Source organism: Onthophagus taurus, chromosome 7, assembly GCF_036711975.1.
Source record: "Onthophagus taurus isolate NC chromosome 7, IU_Otau_3.0, whole genome shotgun sequence".
NCBI classification, from domain to species: Eukaryota; Metazoa; Arthropoda; class Insecta; order Coleoptera; family Scarabaeidae; genus Onthophagus; species Onthophagus taurus.
The window spans coordinates 30,368,032-30,391,017 of NC_091972.1; the positions used below are offsets into that span (position 1 = coordinate 30,368,032).

The 22,986-nt window shown below is 32.5% G+C and overlaps 1 protein-coding gene across 2 annotated transcripts in view; it reads left to right on the forward strand.

The window, feature by feature from the left end:
- The window catches only part of LOC111418610 (epithelial splicing regulatory protein fusilli), a 123,167-nt gene that overhangs the window by 84,068 nt on the left and 16,113 nt on the right, over nucleotides 1-22,986 (forward strand). For both annotated transcript variants that reach the window (XM_023051204.2, XM_023051192.2), the window contains exons 5-8: nucleotides 5,971-6,081; nucleotides 13,886-14,156; nucleotides 14,412-14,627; nucleotides 14,687-14,920. In XM_023051204.2, coding sequence (XP_022906972.1) covers nucleotides 5,971-6,081; nucleotides 13,886-14,156; nucleotides 14,412-14,627; nucleotides 14,687-14,920 — 832 coding nt within the window. The remainder of the gene's footprint in view (nucleotides 1-5,970; nucleotides 6,082-13,885; nucleotides 14,157-14,411; nucleotides 14,628-14,686; nucleotides 14,921-22,986) is intronic.

Sequence of the window (22,986 nt, forward strand, 5' to 3'; positions counted from 1 at the left end):
TCCTAAGATCAAGGTTTCTGCACACTACCCACCGAAATATGGTGTGTATGATTCTATGGCGAAACTAAAAGGTTATAAATTTGTAGATGTTTAATACATTGATCATAATGGAACACATCTCTCGAATAATTTTCAAATTGTAATCTTCAGTGTTTTTTCATGTTAGTTCTTTGTTGTTAATTTTTGTCTCATTTTTTCTTGGCAATTAGTTCGTTTGTTTATTTTTTTATTAATATGTTAATTTTTAGTTTTTTCAGTTTGTTATCTAATTATAAATACTTTAAACTAAATACAATAGAGGTTGCTGAAAAAATTTTCTGAGATAATATTGAATATGGAAAGTTCCATTCAATATCAGATTCTTCTAAACGGTTAAAGAGTTTATTTACACATTTAACAGCCCTTTTTATTTAATTGTTGATTAACAACCTATTATCTCTACATATATTTTTATTACTACATTTATGAAATAAACTAGTAGAAACGTGTACATACATATACATATATAACATATACAGTTAAAACGTAGATCAATTGTGCAAAAATGACCGTATATTTGGTTGCATATACAAACATTATCTTTTCGGAAAACTTGTAGATTATTTATTATCTTTTAGAGGTTTTCCTGATTTCGTAATACGAAAACTGAATTAGCTGTCTTGATATTACCTGTCGTCATTTAAGTAATATCAATCTTTTCCATCACGCGTAATTTTATTTATATTTGTTATATTGTGTTTCGACATCTTGGCGAGATGTTGGATTATAAATTAATTTGGTGGAACACATACATTTTATCGTTAGAAAGTGCGAAGTATTAATATATTTCGTATAACACAAAAATTGGTTTGGAGGCAAAAAAAAGGATTGATCAAACGTTTTTTTGATAAGCATTAGTTCTCATATGGTTTTCACTTCTACAGTTTTTGGTAGTATTAAAGAAAATAGGGTTCTTTAAATTACTGTTAGTTCTAATGAGGACTATACCCTAATTGGTCTTCTACTCTCCATTACCAGCTTGGCTTTCCTCGTTTTCTTGCTTTGGCGGTATCCAGTTTATCATTTTTTTTTTGCTATCTTTCATTCGTCATCTGTTGAACATGTGCGAACCATCTTAACTTCTTTGGTTTCCAGTGTGCTAACCTGATTTCTATTTCCGTTACGATATTGGTATTCTTTACTCGATCCATTCTTGTTTTGTGGCAGCTTCTCCTCCAGTAGTCCATTTCCGCGACGTTTATTCTTAATCCTTAATGTGCCATATTTTCAATAGATTACGTATTTTGAATATATTTTACATCCCATCTTTTACAATCTTATGGGTTTTGACGATTTTGTAAAGAAAGGCATATACCTGCAGATCTTAGGTGACACTGAATGCGATTTGATAGTTATTAGAGATGCCTCCAAATTAGTGGTAAAGTTCCGCTTTTTTAATTCATGACAAAAATTATGAAACTTAATTTACGCTTGATTCATCTTCCTTAAAAGCGACATTGTTAGTATAATCCTGGTAATAATTGCCCTGCTTGATACTGCAGTATTTATGTCGAAGTTGTTGAAGACGCTAGGATATTACTGTCAGTTTGTTTCATGTAAAAGATCATGTGGGTATTGATGGATAGATAGTTCCGGTGGATAGTTCGACAAAGGGGTCATTCGGAATGGGACTTTGCTTACTGAAGGTTTGGTGTCGTCTTAAATCTTATCACGAATATTGGGAGGCATCGTATCAAGCCAGGGTAGTGGAATATGCGTTCACAACATAGAGTGTACTCATCCTGTCTTACTAAACTCACACAAGGACCTACATAGCTATAATCAGACTTATGGTCGCCTATGTCTGACCGGTTTGGTGGCCAAAAACAAATTATAAGACAGCACAACAACAGCTGACACAAATCCAGCGGTTAACATGTCTTAATCTCGTTCTCACACCCCTTCATTTATGTATACAAAAGGATGCAAGTTTAAGTACCTTATCACTGAAAAAATGCTCTTCACTCAAGCTGATGCAGGGTAACCTCAGAATACATCTCGAAACCCTCAAGTACCCATGTCTAAATCACTTGATTGAAATTATAATGAACCTTATACCGACAGAATACAATTTCGACCAGCCGTATAAGGTCATATTTAGAAGCAGGAATGGTTGAACGAAGGGTGGGCTTCAACTAAAAAGAGGAGCCCTTGGCTTGTACACCGATGCTTCAATACAGTTGGATCCGGAGTAGGCATGGGCATTAGTGAACCAAATAGCCGCATTAAATTGCCCCTCAGCTCCGACATAACCATTTTTTTAAGCAGAAGTTCTTGCTATAAACTTCTGCACCGCTTTGAACCTACAAAAGGGACAGAAAGGTGCATCCATAAACATTTTTACAGACAGTCGGACCGCCCTAAAGGTAATCCAGATTTACACGTGTGACTCCGCACTGATCAGAGAGTGTATCAGCAACCTCAGAGAACCACTTCTGTATAAATGTAAATTACCACCTCTTCCACATTGGACAAGCTGAGGATCAAACTTGTCGACTTTGCAACAATGAGTCAGAAACGATTGAACATATACTGTGTAATTGCGTTGCCAGAGGCCGCCTAAGACACAAAATTTTCGGTAAAGCTCTTTTGATACCTACTGACTTAAAGGAACAAGACCTTAGAGCAATGCTTAGGTTCATTAAGGACCTACATTTGCCCTAAACTTTTGGAGGGCTAAAGTTACAATAGATCTTATAGGTCACGGTGACAAGAGGGGCCGCTCCCTTTAGCCCGACAGCAATAATAACAAACTCATACAAATAGTCTTACTTTTCATCAATATCAACAATTTTTCAGTCAGAACTCTATCAATCACATCAACTGTTGCGTAGAACAAACGTTTTTTTTGTTGCTGCACCTCGACTTATAAGATCTATTGTAACTTACGCCCTCCAAAGGTTTAGGGATGATCTAGATCCTTGATGAACCTTGGTATTGCTCCAAAATCTTGTTCCCCTATGTCAGGCAAATCTCTTCTAAAATTTTGTTTCTCAAACGACGCAATCATACAGAATATGTTCGGCAGTTTCTGACTTGTCGTTGCAAAATCGACAAGTTTGATCCTCAGCTAGTCCAATGTTCTGTATGTGTCCTGGAAGTTCTTTCCAGCGCAAGGCTATCTTTGAGTCCTCCAAAGTGTTATTCACCGATTTTAAGTGGCTTTTTTGTAGTCCACAGCCGGGTTGGGTCCAATAAAGGGCGGCCTCGCTACCTCTTTGGCCAGCTTCTCCGCCTTTTTATTGCCCCAATGTCTTTGTTACCTGGAATCCACCATAGGGTAAGTTTATTATCCGTGGCGAGTTATTTCAGAGTATCGGTACATTCCTTGACCAATGCGTTCTTTTCCTGTCCGTAAAGATGTTTACCGATGCCCCTTTCTGTCCCTTCTCAAGGTTCAAAACGGTGCAGAAGTTTATGACAAGAACTTCTGCATGAAAAATGTTTGTTCTCGAGTTAAGTGCATCTTAATGCGACTTTTTGGTCTGCCTTTAGCTACTTCGGATTCAACTGTTTTATGATACTGTTTCAACATGATCTTATATATAGTTGGTCGAAATTATATTTTGTCGGTATAAAATCCGTTTTAATTTGAATCAAGTGATTTAGGCATGGGCCCTTGAGGATTTCGGGAAGTCTTCTGAGATTATCTTGCTAGATTAAGCATATTGAACAAGCTGAATTGAATTTGATATGAATTTTACAAGTTAATTGATAAAAAGTGTTAAACTGGAAGTGTTATTATAAATAATTTAAAAAAGTTGCTTCCCAGGAACTGACACTGATTTCTCAAATGTGTTTATTGTTTACTGTATTTGTTGAAAGTTTATACAAGTTTCGTGTACATTTTCTAAGAAATGAATTTTATACGAATCTTTCTTGATAATCGATCAAAATTGTTTCTTTCGAAAATTGGAAAACATTATAAATAATTTATTTTTCAAAAACTAAACGAGGTTTTTCCACACGGATTTAGTTTTTGAAAAGTGGACACCTTTACAGATAATTTGTAAAAATTTCGTGTTAATTCTTTAAGACATGAATTTAATTAAAATTTTTAATCTTAATTGTGAAAATTAATCCTCTCAAAAGTGATTTATACATTGAAAAGTAGACACTTTTATTACCAATTTTAATGCATGTTTTCTAAGAAATAGATTTGATACAAATTTTTAATGATAATAATTGTTGCGCTCGTAAATTAGTGATAGTGATTAAAAAAATAAAAATAGAGATTTTATAAAACGAATTTGTTTATTAAAAAGTAGACACTTTTTTTTAATACTTTATTAAATCATCGAAGAAATACTCATTTTTATTTCAACATAAAACTTTATTGTGTTCCATTTTCTTTGCGTTTTCAAACGATCGACGAAGTTATGTGTCGTAGTTTTTTTTTTCGAATACCACCAGTAACATATTTCTATATCGCGGCGATACAAATCGAAGTCATAGTACGGTTAGTTAAGCAAACCTTGACGTGGCTTCTTACGGTTGAAAAATTTAAATCGTTGATAACAAACCATTTTTATTTATTACCAACTTTTCAAAAATCACCTATCGTTGGTTTTACTGTTTTTTTTTTTAACTATCACATCAGTAAGACATCCAACAAACAACTACCGCAATCACAGCCGATATCTTTTACGGGCAACCAGTGCTAACTGAATAAATATTGATGTGGTAAATACCGCCTAACACAAAAGATATCGTACGAAAAAATGAGTAAGTTTTTTTATTTAATACTTCATCGTTACATGAATAATATCGAAATCGTTACTCATTACACTTTTCGATAATTAAAAAAATCCATGTCTTTGTAATAATAATAAGTAATTTCAATGAGTAATTGGTAGACAATTTTTCATATTCGTAACGTTAACTATTTGGGTGTCATATATATTTTATTTTTAGTCACATAATTCCAAATCGTGAATCTATTCAATAGATTGCTTGAAAATCACGACTTTTGACCGATACATGTATAATACCTCCGATAGCTAGCTTATCAACGATTGCCCCACCGCTGGCATAAATTTCGATAAAAAAAATCATTTCTTGTGCGACACTTACTGGTCGCTTCATTTCTGTTGCGCACGTTTTACAGAAAGAGGCCTCCAGTAAAGAAAATCAAAGACATACATATATTAAGACATTTCAAAGTATCCATTAAAAGATGTGGATAATTTTTTATTAAAAGTTATAAGTGAATCTTTTAAAGGTGATTTTTATTCAAGTGATTGACAAACTACCCTTTTTAAGGTTTTATTACCTGGTACGTATACGAAAAGCACCAAAACGAAACAAGTTTATTATTCGAACATGTGGTTTAGCCATTTTAAAACATGAATTAACCCGATAACCTTTTTCTTTTAATTTAGATAATGTTTTAATACTTAAAATAAGACCAATATAACGGGAGACCTTTAGCACTATATCGTCTTAAGAAATTTGCTCATCAAATTAATTTTTTTTTTAATTTTTACAATATCGGTAGGACAAAAGTGTCCACCTACAATAAGATCATAATAATAAAATCTCCTTCATTAAAACGACATTAAATAACCAGAATCGTAATTACCTACATAAATCTTTCAGAAAAATAAATGTTATTACTTTATACGAACCAAAGTTTTTCAAGTGTTATTACAATTTTGAAATACCTATAAAGTTATTTTAAAATGTGTTCTTATCAGTTACTTAGATTGGTGCATGTGTAAACATCTGAAAAAAATTGAAATCTTTAAAAATCATCTTGAAAACGATACTAATCCATATCTTAAACTTAAAAATATCGACCATCTTGGTATTTGAAAAAATCGTTTTTGCCTTCTTTGCACGACCGGTTTAAGCTGGTACCATTGTTATAAATCGTCCGTTTTAACGTTTTCACGCAACTTTAACTAACTCTTTTTGTTCTTTGGTTTACAGCTCGAAAGACGATGAAATTGACGGAAACTGTGTGGTGAGAGCAAGAGGATTACCCTGGCAAAGTAGTGATCAGGATATTGCCAAGTTCTTTCGGGGACTTAATGTTGCCAAGTAAGTGTTAATTAAATCTTTTTGAGATTAAACGATTTTAAAAGTTTTTTTTGCGAAATCATTCCTCGCGAAGAAAATAACAAGGATTTGTAACTAGATTACAACTTCTTTATCTATAATCGAAAATTGTGACGTTCAAAATTTGATTAACAAAAAAAGTTTAAGTTTGTTTTGATTTTTATCTTTCAATTTAAAAGGCGTATTAACTAATAATCATTATTGGTTTTCGGAGATTGAAGTTATAATTTCAATAAGAGAAAATTAATTTAAACATTTTATGGTGTTTTTTTAAATGGTTTTAAACGCCTTTAGACGGGTTTTAATTATATTCCAGCGATGTTCGGAGAATTTTAGAGTTAAACGTTTTTTAAACGTCTAACATTTTTTAGTATAACTTCAAAATTCAATTCATCTTAGTTAAAAGATCGATACTTCAAACATACTCAGCGATGAATATTTTGAATTAAATAAAAGATAACTATATGGGTTTTGCGGCAGATGAATTCCGCAAACTTTTTGTGTAAGAAAGAATGTAGATAGTAAACAAAAAATGTATTTGTGTATAAAAGTGGAAAATTAATTTTGATAATTATCATTTGAATGCTAGAATGCAAAATTTAATTATATTTAAGCTATATTGAGTGCAGATCACCATCGTAGAAGTTATAAGATCTACACTAAATGATCAGATGCATTGCAGTGTCGTGACATAAATTAGAGTAATATGTATTACTTTTGTGCAAGAGTATATATAGACTACTTTTGCCAATTTTTAGCCACATAGATGCTATTAATTGTTATATTAGCATCCTGTTATAGCCTGGATTAATATGCCAGTCTCTCGAACCATCAATACATAACTTTTGAAACTTTTGAAATATTGCTTTCTTGCAAAATTGGGTCCGCGTTCTCCAAATATTGTGTTAATACTAATCAATTCTCCCAGTTTTTTTAGTTGCAGTAGTATCTAAGGCTTTTGAAACATTTTCATTCCGTCCGCTGTAATGCCTGTAACGTCATAAAATTTTTTGTTTCTATATTATTAGTAACTTTTACTAAGATCTTGATAAGTTGAAACATTTGCCGCCGTTTATTAAAAAACGATTACAATTTTTAAGACGTATTTTACGTAAATATACAGAAAAGCATATGTTATTGCACACATCATGTAATACTGTGCCATCATGTACTCTATTGACTAACAGCTGTAATACATTGTAATACTAGCTGGCCAGGAAGAATAGAAATTAATAGACACTTTGTAATATAGCAATGAATCGGTATACTAAGAGAGGAGGGGTAAAGTAAATGGTAACTTTTTCAATAAGTTTCAAAAAGCGGTCATGCAGCTGCTTGAATGCTCAAGTTGCTTTAATTAACTGGAATAAAAATGTGGTTTCTTGGTTATTTTCATTTTAAAAAAATACTATTTTACTTAATAAACAAATGGTGGTTAATCATAAATTTTTTTAGTGGTTCTGTTTAAAGTGTCTTTATAGGCTATTACACCATACTCTTTTCCATACCACAACCACTTTTTGTCTAACCACTTGAATTGTTTACCTCTAGTATCCTTGATTCCTAAAATTAAAGAACTTTTCTAAGAAATTCAAAGAAATCAGACAATTTTATTACAACCTTTGCAATTTTATTTCAAATCTCTAAATTTTTTTCTTTTTTTTTTCGTTTTTATTATGCTTTGATCGGTGTCTACTGCTACGTGGCTATGTCCAGAAATCATGAAGTTATGATCAACTGTCTGTTGATGATGATACCAGTCTATTTAAAACCCAACTAAACATTGATCTCACATTGGAATTTCTAATTTGATCTCCACATGTATCAGAAGATCTGATAGGTTTGAGTGTCTCGCTTTTATTGTAAGCTCTTTTCTTCAGAGTACTGTTTTTATTAAGCTGTCAGAATATATGTATGACATGTTTGGTGTTGACAGGAACGTACTTTAGTAAATGCTTCTACAAGATGCAATTCTCTCCTCGCCTAGAATCTGTGTCATCCTATACTTAGTATACAACACCTTTTTATTTTTATAAATTGTTCAATTAAATGTCCAGAACGTTTATAAAACGCAACTGAGGAATTTAAAACTTACGTACGTTAACATTGTTGCAAACTCAAAATAATCTATTTAATTAATAACAAAGCCAATCTACCCGTTTTTCCTCATAGGCTTGATCTGCTACTGTCTTGTTTGTCATGATGAGCAACTAGGTCAGCTTTAATATCCTCGTGCTTGGCAAGCTGTACTTTCACTACAAACTTATCACATATGAAATAAATGTTGTGAAACAAGTAGCTTTTTGAAAGACAAGTTCAGAATATTCGTTTTTAGCACAGAACAAACTATACATTTTTGACACTTTATTCTTTTATGACATTTCCGCCTTTTCCGTATCTCGTTTTTTAGTGTAAGCTCTTTTCTTCAGAGTACTGTTTTTATTAAGCTGTCACACTCATCCAAAGTCTTGTGAAATGCAATGACGTTCTCGTTCACCATAAATAGGTTCAACATATTAATAGGCTTTCATCTGGAGTTTCTGATTATCCAAATTCAAGGTACGTATTCTCTCTGATTTTCTGTCGGGCATCCGACCAAGAAAGGTGGAGTAAGACATCAGTGCTAGTGAGAGTTTCTTTTGATACAAAGTGCATTTAGGAATAATCTTGTTGCTTTTATTCGATTTCAGAAAGACTTTAGAAGTGTTTTTCTCTTACTTTGTCATGTCACTATTTGGTGACATGACATCATAGGTCATCCACTACAGTAGGTTACAGTATGTATACTAAGATAAATGACATGGAAAACAGCAGTAGGCCCAGAAAAAATTCTTGCTGCCATTTCTTCTAGCTGTCAACTTGAGGCAAATTTAAATTCGGAATTATTTCATCTGAACAGATGACAAATTTACATATTACGCAGTTATGTCCGAAAAAATACTCTTCTTTATATGGTTTGCAAATCGGTACCGTTTGTATATTTTTCGTTTTAACAAAATTATAAGAACGGTTACTGTATTTATTGCCTTTCAATAATCTGGTCGAGGATATCTATTTTGTGTGGCATGATTTCACTTGTCAAAATTAAAATTGAAATTTTTACATATTTTTGTGATTGTTTGATCATTTTACGCTAGCCTCGTTAAGGTTGTATATTCTAACGCTTTCTTGTTTCAGAAGAGAGACAAGAAGCAAAAACATATAAACAAATCGTAGACATTGTATTAGTATTTTGAATTTTCACGCTGATTTTTAATGTTTCAAAAACCTACAAGATTTAAAATTGTTAAGTGATTTAGTAATCATATCAATGAATGTTTATCTTCGTTAAAGTCGCATTATTTTGTTGTAGCCATAGATACTTCATCTAAAATTGTAAGGTAATAGTACAAATCATTTTCATTGTTTAACAAAAAGATAGCAATCCTAGAATTATGATAGGTACTTCAGTGTAAGTAATCCAATCTCTACTTTTATACGGTAATAATTTGGCCGATTACTTCATTTGATTACTCATGTAATAGTTTGACATGTTTTATTTCTTAAGAAATTGAAAAAACTACAAATACCATTAAATATGTCGAGTGGGCAATATTTATTATTATTTCATCTTACGTGTATGGACCATACATGAAGATAAGTTGAAGTAGTTGAATTTAGATATTAAAAGAATTGTATAGAAACACAAATTTAAACTATTACAACAATAAGATACATTAATAAATGGACATCATCGGATTCGTAAATAATTATTCTTTGTTCAACAAATATCATGAAATCTTAGAATGAAACATTCTAAAGCAGAAGTTTCTCGACATCCTTTCTATTACAGCATCTATATCTTCTATAGGTTCTGATAGATATCAATTCCATCCAATGCAATATATTCAGAAATACAGTATCGGTTTACTAAGAAACTTATTGATCACCTATAATGACTTCATCAACAAAAATGTCCTTGTGGTATAATGGTTCGGTAAGTTGGATAATATTGAATTTGATACCATTATTTAAGGTAATGTGTCGTATATTGCTCTCGATATTGGCCAAAACGTCATCATTATTTTATTATATTCTGCAACAACATTTTTTTTAAGTCCCGTTTTATTTTCTCTCTGAACAGTTGCTGTTTGTTATCCATCTAGTTAGCGGCTGCAAATGATCAATTAAACTAAAACTAGAACTAACACTATCACTATCACTAGAACTAATACTAAATCTAGAACTAGAAAGTTTAGGGTTAAACCGTACATCTTTTGAAAAAGTGTTTGTTTCTGAAGAATTTTGCACATACTTTTCACAAAATTGTAACTCAGCAATTTATGGGAATAAGAAAAGGGTTGATACATAGAATTCAAAAGTAGTTTTTTTTAATATGATATACAGGGTGATTTATTAGCTCACCATCAAACTTTGACATATGATAGATAATCCAATTACAAAAAAAAATGTTAATGAACATATGTCCTATTTCAATTATTTACGAAATTATAACACTTTAAAGTTTTAATTTTTATATCATAATTAACTGCTGCATTTTTTTTAAAACACATAAATATTACAAATATTGTTCTCAAAAATAGCCTCCTTCTGCTAGAATACATACTTCACAACGACGAACTAAAGAGTTCTTCAGCCGAATTAATATGTCTGGTTGATTTGTTATTTTAGTAGCAGCCATTTGTATTCTGTTTAATAACTGTTCTCGTGTGTTAATTTCCACTTGATACACAATTTATTTAATTTGACCACATAAGTAGAAATCCAATGGACTAAGGTCGGAGGATCTAGGTGGCCAAGCAAATGGACCATTATTACCAATCCACTTGTTTGCAAAATATTGGTTTAACCACTTGACAATTACTCTTCCGCGATGAGGTGGGGCACCATCGTGCTGGTACCACATATTTTGAATTACATTAAGAGGTATATCTTCAAGTAAATCAAAAAGTGTATTGTTCAAAAAAAAAATTGTAATTTACAGCGTTCAAACGTCTATCAAGTACATGCAAGCCTAGTAAATTGTTGTTAAATATTCCACCCCAAAACGTTGATGCTGAAACGTTGTTGAAATTTCCTTGGTCTAATCGTATGCGGATTTTGTAATGCCCAGATATGTTCATTATGGTAATACCATCTTGTGTAAGTCATGATTCATCCGTCCAGAGAACACTTGAAATGAAGTCATTATTTTGGGCATTATTTGCTGCAAGAACCATTCACCACAAAATGCTAACCGTTGCTGATTATCTCCTGGCTGTAGAGCTTGAACATTCTGTTTACGATACGGATGAAGGACTTCGCGGTTCAATACGCACCCTGCAAAATTTTGACTTACATGTATGATGTGTGCTATTCTTCGAGTGCTGATGGAAGGATTATCAATGGCAGCATTAATTACAGCTTCTTCGTGCTCTATATTAACAACATGCGCTCTAATAGCTTTTGCTGGAGCAGGATTACCTGTTTCTCGAAGTCTTCTGAAAAAATCGCTAAAAACTGAATAATAAGCAAATGATGCTGTGGAAATCTATCTTGATATTCTCGTACGGATTGTCGAGCATTTTCATTGCAAAAACAATACACGAAAATTATATCAGCATACTCTTCAGTGCTATAAGCGTACATTTTGAGTTTCTTCTTGTATGTAATAATTAAACCTTACAGTAAACTGACATATCACAATGACAAATTTGTTTTTGTTGAATGTTTGATTACTGACTATTAATAATTTCGCTGCAGAAAACTTTAAAATGTTATAATTTCGTAAATAATTGAAATAATTGGTAATTGGATTAGCTATCATATGTCAAAGTTTTGATGGTGAGCTAATAAATCACCTTTTTTTGAAATCCCATAAATTGCGGCCTACAAAAATTTGAAATTTGACTTGAAATACAGTCTTGTTTTAAAAAATTATAACTTATTATTTTAAGAAGTTTCAGTAGTAGTTCATCATACTTTAAGCTTTAATGTGATATATAAATTATTTTTCCACCCTTATAATTAAGCCTTACAAACAGCGGAATCTTTTACAGGCTGACATTCAAACGTACAAACTTACAGTTAGCGGCACAGGTCTTTAGCTACCATTTTTATTCAAAGGAAGATAGTTTAATTCTCTGTAAGAATATTAAAGACCTTGCTCCAAACGAATTTATTGACGAATCAAAATTAAGTCTAAAAGTAATATTATTCGATACATATTTTCGTATTTATGTATTGTATACGGGGTTCATTTACCAGAAACTATTCAAATATACTAAATATAAGCTACTAATAACACCTGACAAAATCGTTTTATCGCCATTGCACATCTAACTTGGTTTAATCAAGAATTTTCTAAAAGCACTTCGTAAAGATGGTGCACGATTTAAGTTTCTAAACGATAAATTTTGTAGGATCAGGGAGACCAAAATTATAAAGGGAATATTTGTAGAGGTTGATACAAGAAATTTGATTGATAATCAACTTTTTAATGTCTTAATTCGATAAAATGCCCAGTTCCACATGATATCAGAAAACTGCGAAATAACTTGGAATTTTTCAGAAATTGCGATACTAAAAATGTTGAAATTCATAAATGTAACAAAGATTAGTTCATTCATTACAACATTTTAATTAATTTCACAAATCAAAGTAATTGATACATGACTCATTGGTTTATTAATGAATAATTTATTACTAAAAATGCCTAACTTTTTTCTTCTTCATAAGTATTTAACTATTTTTAAAGTTTAAAGCATATTCCGTCTAATTGTTTTTAACAATTCCTACCGTAATGGGAATATGAACATTTTTGTTATGCATTTCCAAGAAGGTTTGAATGAAATATAACTGTTAAATTTTTCCATTGCAATTTACCACTTTAAAAAGGTTATTTTTATCGAAAGCAATCAAACTACATATTTTTTGTAACCCAAGATTGAAATGGATATTTAATTCATACATGTAGTTTTAACCAATTATCACCCTGTATATAAACAATCTCATTAAAAAAAAATAATTTGTGATGTGTCACCTTAAGTTATTACAACAAGTGGATTCGAGATATAACATATTTTTGATGTCACGTGTCGGGAGCAAATGCTATCGTCATTTTTGAACTTCGAGTCGTCGTCAGATAATGACCGAGTGTCGTAGATTTTAAAATGAGAATATTAGAACGATCTAATACAGTTTGTATAAACGAAGCCTTTATCTGAAAACCGATAGAAACAATATACAATTGAGAACCAATCTTAAGAAAAACGATTTAAAACGGGTAATTTTTATTAATAACTTCTTATTGACTGATAAAGAAAAAAAATCAAGACGTTTTATCGAAAAGTCGTCGATTGAGATGATATCTTTTAAGATATAAACTATTTTATAAGCACTTAAAATATAATACAAATAAATCCGGATTGATTTTGATTACGTTTTATACCTACAGTAGAACACGTTTTGATTTTAAAATTTACAAAATTAAAAGAATAAAATTTGTTAGTTAAGCGAATTAAAGCAAATTAATGCTGAGAAATGAAAAAAAAAAATAATATACATTCATTCTTCGTGTAAAAATGTTGAATGAGTTTTTTTTATTTCTGTTTCTTTTCTGTAATCACCAACACCACAGTTGTTATTGGCATTTTTAAGTCTTAATGGCGTATTAACTACACAGCACAAAGAATGCGAAAGACTAAAAAGAAAAACACCATTGTGGTTATAAGTGTTTAGAAAATTACGTTAACGACCGTCTTAATCATTTATTGATATCGTTGTTTATTTTCTTTTTTTTTAAAAGGGGTGGTGTAGCTCTTTGCCTTTCACCACAAGGAAGAAGAAACGGTGAAGCCCTGGTGCGATTCATTAATCAAGAACACAGAGATATGGCGTTAAAAAGGCATAAACACCACATTGGACAGAGATACATAGAGGTGTATAGAGCTTCCGGTGAAGATTTTCTTGCGGTAGCTGGTGGTTCTAATTGTGAAGCTCAAGCGTTTTTATCCCGAGGAGCGACGGTTATTGTACGAATGAGAGGTCTCCCATATGATTGCACCGCAAAACAAGTGGTAAGATTATTAAAAATAATTATTATATTATGTAATGAAAAGTATTTTAATGTCAACGCTCTGACTTAGCCAAAGAATGCAAAAAAAAACAATTCTAAAAGACGACATTTAAAATAACAGTGCTATCTATAAGCGAAATAACAGAAAACGATTTAGATAAGTTTATTTTATAATAATAGTTGGGTTCGTTATACTTAATTATTTAACTTTATTAAATGATTACTATGTTACTTTAAGTTTTTTTTATATCTATAGCTGGATTTCTTTGCTGCTGGTGACAATCCTTGTCAAGTACTCGACGGTACGGATGGTGTACTTTTTGTTAAAAAACCAGATGGACGAGCAACAGGAGATGCTTTTGTACTATTTGCGAATGAATCGGATGCACCGAAAGCTCTTAAAAAACATCGAGAGAGTATAGGATCGAGATACATAGAATTGTTTAGGTCAACAACAGCCGAAGTTCAGCAAGTAAGTTGAAAATTAATTTCCGTAAATAACACCATATTAATTAAAACACATCGTTTTAGGTTTTAAATCGATCTCTGGATCCAAAAACGTATGAGCAACCAACGCCTTTAATTGCACAGATACCGCAAATGCCTTTACTACCACAACATATAATAACTTCTGGAACAAGAAAAGACTGTGTTAGACTGAGGGGTTTACCATACGAGGCTCAGGTGGAACATATTTTGGAATTTTTGGGGGATTATGCGAAGAATATTATTTTTCAAGGTGTACATATGGTGTATAATGCTCAAGTAAGTTTTTTTTTGTTGTACCTACGCAATGTCAAATGATCAAAATATTGTAACAATTTATTTTAACTCAGCTTTATTATGAACCCTTTTGATGTGAGTTTTTAATAAAGATGTAAAAAGAAATCATTTTACTTTCTTATAATTCACGTTTTATTCTATCTTGTGTATTTATTTATTAGAAACTATTCAAAATATATACTTAATGTTACAATAATACATTATGAAATTAGACATTATGATTTGTTGGTTTTGATCATTATTCATTGGAATCTTATATTTTATTGACGTAGTGGAACCTGGATAAGTAGGAAGTTTGAAGGACAACCTTTAAAATCTCAGTTATAAATTTATCCCAATAATTCAAAATGCCATTTATAGATGTCTGAATCCCACAGAGTTATTTTTGGGATAAAAAACTTAAAACAATGTTTGGTAAAACAAAACAAATGTTTTATTAATTAGCGAAAATATTTATGTATTTATTAAATAGGTACATAGCTTTTCTTGCTTCTGGTTTGATTCTATATGATTTTGTAATTCAACATTTTGTTCATCTTGTTACAAGTTTTCATTAAGGTAAGGTTTCTAAATATCGTCTTCATTAATGAAATCCCATACAGTGTTTTAATCTTCACATCATTTCAAAACAAACCTTCAATATTCGCATTTAATTGGTGATTGTTCTTGATCTTCATGAAATTCGTCAACATCAATTTGTTAATCAATCTAGATTTTTTTAAATCCAACTATCTTGCAACAATTTCTTTCCAGCAAAGCGCATAAGCATGCATTTGTATATCTCTCACAACGAATTTTAAAAGTTTGGACAATGCCAACTTTTCAATTATGTTTGCAAGGAGATGGTGGCCCAAATATTCTCCTCAAGATCCTTCTTTGGAAGACATTCGCGTTTTCCGCCGACTTTTCCGTAAAAAGGGTGCGGGCCAACCCTTCTCCCTGCTTCAAACCCTGCGAGACCTGAAAGTCGTCCGTCAGTTGGTCACACACGCTCTGGTGCCCATCCTTGTGCTTTGAACAAGTCGTATTTACTTTGCTGGGATTTCAAAGTGTTCCATGATCTTGAACAGCTGTTCTCTATCAATGGAGTTGTAAGCCTTCCTAAAATCCACAAATATATTATAGACGTTGACATTATATGCCCAGACTTTATTTAGTATCTGCTTAACTGCTTTTGATCTATGGTGGATCTCCTCCCCTTTCTAAATCCTACTTGATACTCGCCTATGATGTTTTCGACAAAAGGTTGCAGTCTTTGGTTCGGGATATGTGTGAACAGTTTATACCTCGTACATAGCAGCGCAATGCCAGGATACTTTCGACATGCAAGCTTGTCTCCTTTATTGTATATGGGGCATATTACCGCCTTTCTCCATTCCTCAGGCAAGCTTTCTTCTTCCCCAACCCTTTGCAGCAGTGTATAAATTCTCCTTGCCAACTCCTCACCTCCACCCTTCAGCAGTTCTGCAATTGCGCCTTGAACCTGATCGATGCAACGCACGCAGCACTTAGGCCCAACATCCTCCAAAGCTCATCGATGAATATGGGCTTCATGGTCATCACCTCTTCCTGATTTGTTGTACCATTGTCCACCTGCATTTGGGATCCCATATTTAGTAAGTTCTGGAAGTAATTTTTCCAGGTGTTTTTTACCTCACCCTCATCGCTCACTATCTTCCTTGTTTCGCCTCTGCATAGAGCTGTGTGGGGTTTAACAAATCTATACGCACTCCTAGTGTCATTGGCTTTAATATCATGTTCAGTGTTCCCGTTTCTGCCGTCTGCATATATTGTTCGCCTCCCTTCACGCCTCCTTGAATAGTTACCATCTCACTCTTGTTGGTCTAGCTATAAATTTATTGCGTTTCGCTCTTTTAGGTTTCTCCGCAATACCCAAGACTTTCTGCGATGCCTCTTCCATTGCTGTCTTAATAATACTCCACTGGTCGTCTATCGTCGGCTATCGTCTCAATCCGTGCTGCGCTTCCAGTGGTTTCAGTTTTTCAATGTTAAGTTTTTCTCTTCTGTGCCTTTTTTGCTGGGCTTGGTTGCTAATTTTACACCTTAGTCTTGCTTGCACCGGAAGATGGTCTGACCCATAGGAGGCTCCTCTTCTTATTTTTACGTCTATTATGCTTGAAGCAAATTTTTTGTCTATCATCACTAGGAATCACATAGACCACTGTTTGATTCCTAGTGATGCCATCAGGTGAGCTTCATGTCGCCTTGTGTATGCTCCGGTGTGGGAAGCATGTTGCAATTAAAAAGATTATTTCCCGGTAGGTTGATCTCACTTCGTGACATTCCATGGTAGCCACGTTCGCCAGATTTGTCCCCGTGTGTCAACATTTAAGCGATGTTATTTTTGCAACATAATGCTTTTTTGACTTTTTGTATACATCTTAAACTTCAACTCATTCTTTTTTTAATACAAAGAGATAATAAAATAACTTGAACATTAATTGAATTGTAATTGTTGTTCTGTTTTCTTAACATCGTGAGTAATGGATATGAGGTCAAATTATTTTCTTTGTACTTATCGATGTTATTTATTTTTTGTTTTTTCTACATGTTTCGAGGAATCTGATCCCTCATCATCAGGAAGAAATCGTCTATTTTTATGAATCAATTTCCATCATGTTCCGTTTTTTTATTTGTTGTTATTGATACCTATCGATTATTTATAAATTTTATTTTTCTCGTTGTTGTGGCGTGTTCAGTAATGGAGGACTGTGAATAGACGATTTCTCCCTGATGATGAGGGCTCAGATTCCTCGAAACATGTAGAAAAAACAAAAAATAAATAACATCGATAAGTACAAAGAAAATAATTTGACCTCATATCCATTAATTGAATTATTCTATTTCAAAACCGTCAAGTTTCACTGCGGGACCCTACAGGTTGACCAGTTTTCGGTTGATTAGTATTAATGGCAGCTTCTTGGCCGGAAGCTACTTCGGCATAAACAGGTCAAATCCATTTTGCGACATAAATTTAGACGAGACCACTTGCCGCAGATACCTTTCAATATTTGTTCACTACTTTTGGGTTAATATTATATTAAAAACAACTTCTCACTTGCAAGTGACTTCGGTTTAATTAGACAAAATCATATATTTTTAGGGTTGATATAGTATTAACTGAACTGGTTCGGCCACATGCGATCTTGGCTTAATCAAACCAAAATAGATTATCTTCTAAATTCAGTTGAGGGCAGAAGTGTCAACTGTAAGCGATATCTGCTTAATTAGGCGAAATCATACATTCTCCTTCCTAAGTTTAGCAGAGACGCTGCAATGTGTCCTCCAATTTCATATGCTTGTGGAATTAGTTATATCGTTTCAATTAGGCGACATCACATACTCTTTTCTAAATTTACTGTAGGTCCTTTAACATTTGGATTCGCTAAATCACCAGTGTTCTGCACACATCCTGTCTTTCATAAAATGTGCTGTTCTCCATTCGTTGCTTTGTGTGCGAACTATAACATCACTGGGAAATGTCTCATTATCATTAACAGTTTTATTGAATTCATAATTATTGTTCTTTCCAAGTTGAGTTGCGTGTTCAAAATTCATCTAACATGTTACCAGTCTTTTTGTACGTTCTTTCACAAAATCTATTACAGCAGCGTCATCGACTAACAGAAATATTTTGCGTTAAGAACCAGTAAAAGACTTCGTAGATATCTTAAATAAAAATATTATATCTTCTACGCCGCATATTTACTTCATTTAAATTGAAATCAATCATTTATAGAATTACTTTCTATTTTAATTTAATCTTCGCAGTAAAGTATTAAATGGTAAGACGTATTGAAACGAAATTTAGCAGTATTTTGTCAAGATGACCTCGATTCGAAGACGCCCTTGAATCTAACATAAGACGCATTTATTTTTGCGAATGATTACATTAGAAATAACTACGTAGTAGATGTGAATAAATAAGGTATTGTAAAAAGGATACTTTAATTTCCAATAAAAAATTAAATACAATTTCTATCTTATATACAGAGTGATTCACATAAAAACCGACACAGAGCAGGGACATGTAGAGGACAATAAATTAAGATGATTTAAAGTAACTTACCTCTACTACTTGCCTTCAAAGTTGGTTCTTAAATTTTTAAAAAGTTCAATATCTTCGTAATAAATTAAGCTAGAAAAACCAAATTTGGTATACGTTAATTGAAAAATTTAACTCAATTGAGGCATTTCAAAGGGTTGATTAAGGACCTTTTTTAGCACAAAGGTGACATAAAGGTATATCGGATGCCGGTACAGAAGCTAATCCTAAATGAAAAAGTTTAGCGCACTCAAAGGATTATATTCATTTATTCATTATATTCCTCATTGCCGACTGAATAAACTCTGCGATGTTCTTCCATTACCAAAACTGGTAATAAATTTTCATTGGTCTGCTACATTCTCTATGTTTGATTTGCAATTTTAGTTCATTTTAAGTAAATGCTCTTCAAGTTTTTTGTGCAATTCCAAACCAAGCTTCGTACGGGCTTCTTTTTATTCCACTATGATAACTCGAATATTTCGAACTTTAAACAAATCGAAGACCAGTTGACCAACTCGTCGAATTATTATCTCTCATCCAAGCCACCAAACTATTACGGACATCTTGGTTAGCTTGTTCAACAGAACCTTGGCTTGGAATGTCGTGGTTTTCCGTGTACAATCTTAACGCCATTCCATTTAATGGCTAACTCTTTTATTAGCTGAATCAAAATACTCGTTTATAGGAAAAATAAACTCAAGTATCAAAATAAAAGGAGAATTCGAGAATTCACGGCCATTGTCACTATGAAGAATGTTAGGAGCTCCAATTAAGCAAAATATATCCAAATTGACATCTGCTACTTTTTCAGCAGTCTTTGTTTTTAGTGGACGCAGTACTATAAACTTTGGTGAATGGTTTTGATAGTTCAAAATATGAGATCTACCTGTGAATAATTATACTAACCTTTTATTCGAACTATTTTCGTTATAGTAATTATTTTACTAAACTTTTTACCAAATTAATTTAAAAGTTACATGGGTAGTTAGGTTAATTGAGTTAAAAAGCAAAACATAATTACAAATATATTTACTTACTTGACATCGTGAATTGAATTCAGATATTATCACTGGTTTCACGACAGCTTGTTTTCATTTTGCTTTCTTCTTCAGCGCACAACATTCACAGAGGTTTAAATAGATTGGTCGTGTTATTTTACAATATTTTCGATTTATTTCTACTTCCATCGCTTTTTCCTTTTTATGTCCCCATTTTTTTTATGTAGAGTCTAAAATGTCAAATATTTCCTCGATTCTACAAAAGTATTTTAGTTCGGAGTTTGCTGTTGCCTGAATTAGTTTATCATGATCACCAATTGTTAGTATATCAAAACGTTTAATGCGGCGATAATCTTGCAAACATAAAGCTATTCTGCGTCTTTTCTTTTCCCTTTCGCCTCTTTTACTTGATTTAATATTGTATTATAACGGTCATCGATCATTAAAGATGACCTGTTAAAGGTGACAGGTCATCTTTAATGATCACAATCACATTTCGCGTATTACAGTTTCAAATTTTGCTTGCATTGCTATTATATTTACCGATTTTAAGCTTAGATTAACAAAATAGCAGAAACGCATACTGGCAAACGACTGCAAAAATGTTTAGAAATCATTTTGCTGGCTGCAAAATGAAAGCAATCGATTGTGGGTAAACATCGGATAGCCACAACACGTTGTGAGCAACGGTGAAATATTCACAACGCGTTGTAGATACTTTTTGGTGTACTCAATGTGTTTTGAATAAACGTTAAATACTCACAACGCATTGTAGGTACTTTTTGGTGACCAGAATGCGTAAAATTGGTTAATTTCGGCTATTGAGTAAACCTAATTTGATTTTGAATTAGACACATAGTTCGTGTTTATAGAGTTAGTTTGGATTGAGCTAAGTTGTGTGTAACTCGAAACCTGACCTGGATAAACATATTGTTTAAGATTTTTTTAAATGTTTGTATTATTGAATATGAGTTATATAGGTTCACAAACAACCCATAGTACTGAATGCAAAAACCAATACCAAATCAGCTGAATTGAGTAAAATACTCATTATTCATCTCATAATTATAAGTTAGTTATTGTTAGTTTTTTGTAGTTATTCCGACTAAGGTATTTATTTTGGGTTTATCCATAAATGGTGTAAATACAACAATTGTTTTTGTACAAATGATGAGAAAACGACTTGCATTAAAAGGATTTGCTCGAATAAACCATATTAAACCTTGTTCTCCAAAGAATTTTTTTGCCATTTTATAAATTCTTTTCAGGTATCTTTAAATATTTGCACCAGATGCTGTGATGAACTTTCTGAATTCATGCTTACAAGCTTTTGAGAACGGTGAATATTGTGTTACTATATTTATTGATCTATCGCGAGCGTTTGACTGCGTATCGCATAGAATTCTTTTAGAAAAACTTAAAACTGTTTATAACTTTGACAGTAATAGTTTAAATTTCATTATGTCATACCTGGAGGGAAGGAATCAATGCGTAAACTGTGATTCTAAAGTCTCAAATCGTATTCCGGTACGTAGAGGGGTTCCACAGGGGTCGATTCTTGGGCCTCTGCTGTTTCTATTATTTATTAATGACCTACCCTATTATGTTGGGAACAATGTTGAATGCTTTCTTTATGCTGCTACCCTGTTGATTCGTAGTCCATGCATTGATGATTTACACCGTATATCGGATAATGTGATGTTCATGATTGGACTGTGGCAAATGAACTTTCTCTTAATAACTCTAAAACGGTACATATGTCACTTGGCCTTAGAGATCTTCCCCCTCAGAATCCCAGCGGCACTAAGTTTTTAGGCGTAATTGTAACTGCTCCAAACCAAAACATTTCCTGAAACTGCGAGAATGGCATATTATGCTTTAGTCCACTCGCTTTTGACATATTGTATATTGGCATGGGGAAATACTCCAGCTAGTAGTCATATTTTCAAGCTCCAGCGTAGAGCTATCCGTGAGCTTGGTGGGGTCGGTTTTATGGAGAACTGCAAGCCTCTCTTCAAGAGGCTAAACATTTTAACTATTCCATCAGAATTTATATTGGAAGCAATTTTATATGCCAATAAGAACAAACACTCCTATGATATCTCTTCTAATTTTCATCATTATGACACGAGAGGCAAGCATAATATTCGAAATAATTTTTGCAGATCACAAAAGTCTCAACGGGGCCCGATACATACGTCCCAGCAACTGTTTAATCGCTTACCGCTTGACGCGAGAAGTCTCTCAAATGACTCTTTGAAGCGGCGTTTAAAACCATTTTTATTATGCGGCGCTTTCTATTCTGTTGAGGAATTCCTAAACACAGAATGTTGTGTCTGAATTTAAATTGTAACTGCTTTCGTAACTATGTAATTTTTTGTCAATTTGTTATTATATAATATATGTATTTTTTTGTTAATACTAAGTAATCCATGACGAGTGTAAAGGAAGATATCTTAAAACACAATAAAATGAATTTGAATTTATTTATGCCAATTAGAAGGCGGAAAGAAGGAGCAAATGAAGCTAAATTCTTGCTTTGACTTTTTTGTTTACTTATCGTTTTTTGTTTTGTTTGACTCATTTTTAGTTTCTCTTTGGCTTCTATTACTACTTGCTTTTGTGTATTTCTTCAAAATTGAAATTTAGATAGGGATTCAAGGGTTATTACAGAAAACGAGAAACGAAATTCAAAGTTGTTTACCTTTTGGCATCTTTCTGGATTCATAAAATAATTACACCTGAAAGAAAGTATAAAGAAGGCAGAAGAACGTCATACTAATAAGATTCTTTTTTGAACTTCCTTTGCATCTTTCTGCTTTCTTACTAACAACCATAGTAACGAACTACTTTGAATATAAAAGAATATCAATCGTATTCTACATTTTTGCAACTACATCTCTTCAGAATCTTTTTGCTATGTTGTTGTTTACTCTGTGATTCTGATATTAAGAACTGAAGGTACAAAAAAGATATTGTAA